The 7961-nt window shown below is 42.2% G+C and overlaps 2 protein-coding genes across 4 annotated transcripts; one reads left to right on the forward strand and one right to left on the reverse strand.

Moving 5' to 3' along the window:
• Positions 1-225: 225 nt before the first annotated feature.
• LOC6578932 (small RNA 2'-O-methyltransferase) lies at positions 226-7564 on the forward strand. Its single transcript, XM_002004795.4, has 4 exons — positions 226-557; positions 635-698; positions 6412-6581; positions 6643-7564. Exons 1-4 carry the CDS (start codon positions 391-393, stop codon positions 7397-7399), a joined length of 1158 nt encoding a protein of 385 aa, XP_002004831.1. The 5' UTR covers positions 226-390; the 3' UTR covers positions 7400-7564.
• LOC6578933 lies at positions 783-6219 on the reverse strand. 3 transcript variants are annotated; one of them, XM_015163383.3, is made up of 5 exons: positions 6066-6219; positions 4481-5174; positions 4254-4409; positions 2127-4180; positions 783-2056 (listed from the first exon to the last, which is right to left on the reverse strand). In XM_015163383.3, exons 2-5 carry the CDS (start codon positions 4941-4943, stop codon positions 1481-1483), a joined length of 3249 nt encoding a protein of 1082 aa, XP_015018869.1. In that variant the 5' UTR covers positions 4944-5174; positions 6066-6219; the 3' UTR covers positions 783-1480. The 3 variants fall into 3 exon arrangements, with proteins under 3 accessions (XP_015018869.1, XP_032585607.1, XP_043866918.1); XM_032729716.2 differs by having other exon boundaries at positions 2145-4180; positions 5887-6219; XM_044010983.1 differs by having other exon boundaries at positions 6161-6176.
• Positions 7565-7961: the final 397 nt, after the last annotated feature.

The raw sequence follows: 7961 nt of genomic DNA on the forward strand, positions 1-7961 counted from the left end.
AACTAAAATAAAAAAAAAAAACATTTTAAATATATTGATAAGCCTTTCTGCCTTAAAAGGCAGAAAACAATTACCTTATTTATACACATTTAAAAGTGGCGCTCAAGTCTCTTGTTATCGAAAAATTTCGATAGGCCGTCTTCGTAAACGCAAAATTAACAAAATAGGCACAAACTGCGCTACGTAAGGCAAATTTGCGTAAGTTAGCTTTGCGCAATTTGCTCACAGAACGTTAAGTTGGCGGCACGCAATTTAACACTCACGTTAAGTTGTCCGCTTTGCAAGTGACACTGGAATTTTGCTTTATGCCGATTTCGGTCGCACTGACGCAGAAAAAAATAAACAAAAATAAATGTAAACAATTTGAGCGAATTCGAAAACCAAATTTTAATGTTTAGCTACACCTTGCCTTGCGGGGGCTTTAGAACCCTAACTAAACTCACAGGGACGGGAATAAGCTTTGATCCACCTGTTTACGAGCAGCGCTACTGCGCGGCCATTCAGATTTTAGAAGATGCGCGTTGGGTAAAGGAAATCAAAAAGGTCACCGAATTCGGGTACGTATTGGCTGAACACTTTTCACAACACATTATGGCAGACTATTAATAAATATGTAACTATTTTCTATACACAGTTGCGCGGAGATGCGATTCTTCCAGCTGATGCGACGCATTGAAACTATCGAGAACATTTTGCAGGTATGTGATACGTTTAGACCATAATAACTTCCCGTTAAAGTTTACGTACATATTAATAGTGGTGGGAATTACAAACAAGTGATCTTTCTTGGGTAATTTTTAAGACATATAATTTCTATTTATTTTATTTATATACGCAGTTTAATTCCTAGCTTAGGCCTAGTAATTATGATTTATGCAATAATAACCTTTCATCTAGTTTTATAGTAAATACTCTTTTTTTTTTTGTTTTTCTTGTAAGGGGATTATCATTTAGGTATTATAACCGATATCCGGGTAAAAACTTAAACTGCGAAACTTAAAAAATTCTTTCAAATAAAAACTATGATTAAACAATAATTTGCTATCAAGGCCAATAACCTATATATATATGTATATATGTCTGTCTGTATTGTAACAATTTCTGCTTAAATTGATGTATAAAAAAGGAAAACAGCAAAAATTACATAAAACATTGTCTCTCTATTAATGTATAGTGCGGTGAACAACTTCAGTATATGAATAGACGACGTTGATCCGATTTGAAATTCATTCGCCTGTCCTTTTGATCATATTTTCTGCTCTGAACCTAACAATAAGTTTATTCTCTATAAAATACTTGAAAAACGCAGCATAACTGTTATTTTATATATATATGTATATGTATGTACTATAAGTATGTATCTATATGTAGTTTTTTGCCAGCTTCAGTTGTTTGTTGCCTTCTTTCTGCACTTGTTGCTTAACAGTTCGCTCTTCAATATCTAATGTATCGTATCGATAACATGATAACTCGATAACTATCACTTGCGACAATGCCTGGACGAAGAGTTGACATTCCGCCCTTTGCCATAGCTGTTCTCATCATCGTATTGCCACACGCTATAAGCATCGTTCTGCATATTGTTATTTGTGGCATAGTTGTTCTCCACATCCGCTTCAGTCTTATATAGACAACGACGCGTCCGCCGCTGTTTGCCTGGATCGTCCGCCACAGCCACCGCCGCTGCCGCATTTCGACTCGACTTTAGCTTAACAGTTTGTTGTTGCACCTCACCGGTGGCGGATGCCATTGTCGCCGTCTGCTGCTGCTCCTTGCGAGTGGCGCAGCCACGTTTATTATTCCCACCCACCGTCGTCAGCGGTGTGCCAACGATTCTGTGTGCCTGCTGCTGCTGTTGAGTGTGGCCATTGATGTTCTTTGACTTGTTGCTGCTACGCTTGCGCGTTGTGCCTTTGCTCTTGCTCAGCTGCGGCAACTGTTGCCCCTGACTCGCTTTGCTGCTGCTGCTGTTCTTGCGTGGCTGACGACGTGCGCGACGCGTTTGCCTCGATTCCGTTGTACTTTCACTATCAACACTCTGCTGATCCACATCCATCTGTATCATTGAATCACACATTAATTAGATTTTAAGCATACATATGTATTATATGGGAAGAAATACTTGCCTCTTCAAAATCACTTACTGCCTCTTGCTCGGCTTCTTCTTCGACCTCTTCTTCATCCTCCTCCTCCTCTTCTTCTGCCTCCTCCTCATCTTCTTCCTCTTCCTCCTCCTCTTCGGCTGTCTCCGCAGATTCACCTACCTGGTCGTCTGCCTCTTCACTGTTGTGCTCCTGCACGCTCAGCCCCCTCTCTCTTCTGCTCTGCTCCACCGCCAATATCGCATAGGTCGGCTTGCCCTCGTATCGCCTGGGCAGACGCGAATGTAGCGGGCAGATGACTTCCTCACGCTCAAACTCCTTGACCGCACGCTCGCGTGCAATTTGATCGGGATCTTGCGATAGCACCTCTGCCCAGGAGAATTTCAACTTTTTAGCATTCTTCTTGTTGGACTTGGAACGCAGATTCTTGGGTGATACACGATTCGTTAGCGAATGATCTTGGAATGGTGTGCTGAATGTGGAGTTACGCAGCTGGTTGAAGGCGCTCTTGCTATTCAAGTCGAATATATCGCATTTGCCAATGCCATCCACCTCATCCTTGATTGAGATGCGCGTACGTTGAATGTCATGACTGCTCAATTGCATCTGGCTGCAATCGTAGCCTAGGCGGCGATACTCCCGCTTAAAGATGTTGCGATAGCGCTCATAGTTGGGTCGCTCCTGATAAGCCAGCTGTCCGATCTGCTGCAGGAATTCACCCAAATATTTAGGAACCTGTTTGCCATAGAATTGCCGCAGCATTTCGCACACATCCGTCATGAATAGCTCCTTGGCGCGATGCACCTTCTCCTGCTGCTGCTGCTGCGCTACATCCTTCCATGGCAAATAACCCTCCGACCAGTATAACAAATTATAGCCCAAACACTCCAAATCGCTGCGACGCGAATGCGCGCCCAAATGTGCATCACGCGATGTGAACTCCAAGGTGCCATCGTGGGCACGTCGCTGATCCATAATAAAGGGTCTGTGCACGCCACGATCCTGATACTTGGACGCCAGCCCGAAATCGATCAGGAATATGTGCTCTTCTTCCACCGGAACATGTTGATATTGCGTTACCGTGCGTTTACTTCGTACTCCCCCATTTCGCGGATTCTCTGTGATTTCCGTTTTGAGCTGTTTCTGTTTGGTTTCCCGTCGGCGAGTCACCATGCGATTGGAGGTGCGAGCGCGTGCACCACGTTTCGCCGCACTAGCGCCACCCGAACGTCGCGCAAACGCGGGCACAAATTCATCCGAATCATTATCCGAGCTCTCCGCCGACTGTTCACTCTTAGCATCCGCCTTCACTGGATAGCCATCCTCGTTGAAGAGCTCCGAGTAGCTGACACGCTTGGCCGGGCGCAGATAATGTGACTTGACCATCTCGTCGTACATGGAACTAGAGTTGCAATTCTCATTGCGACGGCACGAGCGCATTGGATTCGAGCCACTGAATTCGACAGCATTTTGGCGCGGGCGTCGCTTATTTTTGTTCACTGGCGTCTGATATATATCCAGGCTATTGCTATTGTTGCTATTTGTGGTGGCGCCATCATCAAAATCCTCATCCTCATCCACATCGTCGACATCCTCCTTGATGCCAGCAATGCGTTTCAGCGCATATTTGTTCTCATTCTTTATAAAGTAGTCATCATCGTTGGTCTCCTGCTCCGAACTGTTGCCACTATCCGTTGTCTGCTGCTTCTCCTCGTAGTGCTCCTCATAGTTCGCTTTGCCGCCCGGCTGCACCGCCTGTCGCTTCAGATACTTGCACTTCGATATCATCAGATTCTGTGCCTTAATATCATTGTGACAATAGCCCTTATCATGCAAATGCTCCAGCACATTGATGATGTGTATAGCTAAGACTAAGAGTGATTTTTGTGCCACTCGCGCATTCTTGATCAGCGAATGCAAATCCCGATCGAAGCGAGGAAGCACCAGAAACCTGTACCGTCCGTCTCCAAAGTAATGTGTGCCCGATGCAATATAGCTAGGAATACCAGAGGGCGGGCCATGACTAATGCGTGGTGGTAGCTTCTCTATAGCACACGCCTCGTTGCCATCTGTGACAGCTATAAGAGGAGTAAATGGTTTCTCAATAAATGATATTTATACATATATAATTTCACAACTTGTGCTACTTACACTCCGACTGATTCGTATTGATGAGACAGTGTATTTCCACAAAGAGTGGTCCATTCGAGTGCGGCTCGATTTTGACCACATATTTAGCGCTCTCTGAGGTGACCGGACAAACAGTGTCATCCGATGCCAGAAATATTTCGCCAAAGTTGCCCTTGCCTATGATGAGTGCAATTCATAAATATGTTAATATAATGCCAATTGTATTAGTTCAGCCAATTTATGCACACCTATGGGACGTCCTAGACGCCAGGCTTTGGACAGCAAATCTCTCAATATGGTGCCATTGACTACAGAGGGACGTAGCGTGTAAACTGGACGCGGCGATTCGGTTGTATTGGAATTATTGTGATCACTGTAGCCACCGCTGGCGAAAGTGGCCAAGGATAACAGAGAGGCACGTGGATTGGACACTGGACACTGGTTGCGTGCTAGATGCTGCTGCTGTGGTGTTTGCAATAGTTCGACATTCGCCGAGCCCGATGAGGAGGAGTCCTCATCATCGTTCTCATGCCAATCGAATTGAGTTTTCTGATCATCGGTCAGGCGCTGACATTTCTCCACCCGGGAGGCTTTAACGGCTGAACGTTTGCGTTTCCGTGCGCTGCGATCTGATGGCTGAGTTTTGGTCTCCGTTTGCGGGGACATTCGTTGTTGTTGATGGCTGCGCTCTGCTGCGATCCGTTTGCCCATGTTTTAAACAGGCGGCAGTCGTTGGAGGAACGCTCCAATTTTTTCTAATTTGTCAAATTTCCCCCTCTCCAGTGGATTGATCGGTCGGTCAGATGACAGTTTTAGTCAGTCTCAAGTTATCGCTGACGAGGCGCATAAAGGAACGTTGAATTTGAAATTGAGTTTTGTTTTGTTTTTGTGTATTCTCTTTTGTTAATCAGGTTTTGCTTTTACTGTTGACATTCGTGTTGGCTGTGTGGTAAGAAGAAGAGTGTCACTCAGCAGTTTATTTTCGGTTATGGTTTAACTGCCAGCACTAAACAACTAGCAAATCAATCAAACTAAACAATAATCCTATTAGTCATAGCTCTTGTTTAGTTTTTATTGTTTTTTCTCTTCATTCTTTTCTATTTTTTGTTTTGCCACCACTAATTCAAGTTTCACGCTCTATTGTTTTGAATTTCGTTGTTGCGCCGGCACAATGTGAATGGAACGCTGTCGTTCGGAGCGGAATGGCAAAATTATGGGCACGGGGCACATGCATACCTATCTACATACATACATACAGCCAGGCATAGACACACATGCACACGCACTCACACTTTCATATACTTGCATATGTATTGTGTTCGCACACAGAAAACAAATAATTTTAACAAATCTCTGATAATTCCCCTACGACAATTAATCACTATTGCTAAAAACTGCAAAAACACAATACATATATAATTATATACATAGATTGATGCGAATTTCACATTCATCGACAACACACACAACACTTTTATCAAGCGACATGTCTGCGACGAAACGAATAAATAAGAGAGAGATGGCAGACAGAGTGGCTTGCTTGCATGGAAGGGAATATTGATTTAACTGGACCGCCGGCACAGGCCACAGCTGCTTTGCTAGATCATTTTATTTAATATTAAATATTTTTAATTTCTCACTTAAGCATACGCACACACAATTCATTGCCACTTGGCTAAACGTTTGTTTAATTTCCATTTGCCACTTTTCAGTATGTATTTCTTTCACGTATTACAAGTTTTCTTCTTCTTGTTTTCACGTTGTCTTCCCCATAAAATGCAATGCCAGAAAAATTTTCACTACGCGTTTCGCGGACATACAATTGGTGCTTACACTATTGCATTTTTTTGTTTAATTACACATTCGCTCAATTTTTAACAATTGAATAGATTTATTTAGATATTCAATTGATTTTCACAACAAATTACATATTCTTCGTGCACTGCTACCCGTGCCTCGGAACACTCATACACACAAACACACACACGGACGTACTCAAAAGTGACAAGCCAATGTTTCATTACCAACTTGTTTCGCCATTTTGTTTCGACCCGTTTCTATTCAAAGTGCTGCCAGACTGTTGTAATTTTTATTTTGCTGTGAAACAATTGACCATTCGCCCAGACGGGTAGATTCAAAACCATATTTAAATTTATTTGCCTAACGTCTATATTCACAGGTGGACATTGATCATGATACCTTAAAAGCGCATTTAAGTCGCACAAATCCATTGGTTAGTGATTATATGAAGCAAAGGGTAGCACCTTTGAGAGTACAAGTGCTGCTTGGCAGCGTTGCAGATGCATCGGAAGAACTCAGGAATACAGACGCGGTCATAGCATTAGAACTGTAAGGTTTAATCAAATTAAAATGTATAATTTATATATATATTTCATATTATATATTTCAGCATTGAGCATGTCTATGAGGATGTGCTGGCTAAGATACCTGTGAATATTTTTGGTTTTATGCAGCCAAAAATTGTGATTTTCAGCACTCCCAATGCTGACTTTAATACAATTTTCACGCGCTTTAACCCGTTGCTGCCAAATGGATTTCGTCATCATGATCACAAATTTGAATGGACTAGGGAGGAGTTCAAGTCTTGGTGTTTGGGAATAACTGAGAAGTATACAAATTATATGTTCTCGCTGCTTGGCGTGGGTGATCCGCCCCAAGGCGAAGAAGCCGTGGGTCACGTTTCCCAAATAGCCCTGTTTGTTCGCAAGGATATCTTGGGTCTGCCCTTGGCAGAACCACTAGCAAGACAACTTACTCCGGATAGTATTATGTCTACCTATAAAACTTTACATGTTGTTGATTTTCCATTTTATAAGGATAATCGCACGCCAGAGGAAAAAATCTGGACCGAAGTTGAAAATCAGCTATATCAATGTACCAAAGATGACGATAATTATGATACTGAGCGATACGCTTATAAGCTGTCCTTGGATGAGCTAACGCGCCGATTGTCATATCTGGGCGCAACGCGTGAGCTATTGGCGAAACTATTGGAACAGCATAAGAAAATAGTTGAAAATGATTTTATATTGATTGAGGAGAATGATGGAGAGGAAAGCAGCGATTGGGCGGATCCAGTTTATGAGCAGAACGAAGGGAACGAGGTAATGCAAGCGAACAAAGAGGATGAAAATTGGGATGTGTGAAACAAATATATATGTATGTATATATGGTATGTGTATAGTAAATATTATGTTGATACAGCTTCTGTGAAGCTCTGTTTGAAAGAGCAAAGAAAATGTGACTTGGCAAAATATCTGAATGTACGACTATATAATAAATAATATATAACAAGTATATATAATAATAAACATAAGTTTTTTTTGTTGTTTTAGCTGTGCTTAGATAAATATATCCACATATTTATAGATATATTTATTTATGCTATATACCCAATATCAATTCTCTAATTTTAACTTTCACTTTTCCTTGCCAATTAGCCAAAACCAATAAACTCCTTTCGACTACTTCCAAGCACGCAAATAAATCTGGGGTACAAAAATCTCACATATGTGTAGAATAGAAGTGATATATAGTATGTGTGGAGTTATATAACACACGCATACTTCACAGACTAAGTGCTGCAGCCGCAGCCGCAGCAGCGCATAAATCAAATAAGACAATTCCGTTGAAGGACTCGCTCTCTTTTGCCCCGGGGGGTTGTTTTGGGTCAAAACTATTCAATTTTCGCAGCGAATGCAGACTCCT

Source organism: Drosophila mojavensis, unplaced genomic scaffold, assembly GCF_018153725.1.
Source record: "Drosophila mojavensis isolate 15081-1352.22 unplaced genomic scaffold, ASM1815372v1 contig_80, whole genome shotgun sequence".
In the NCBI taxonomy this organism is placed as follows: Eukaryota; Metazoa; Arthropoda; class Insecta; order Diptera; family Drosophilidae; genus Drosophila; species Drosophila mojavensis.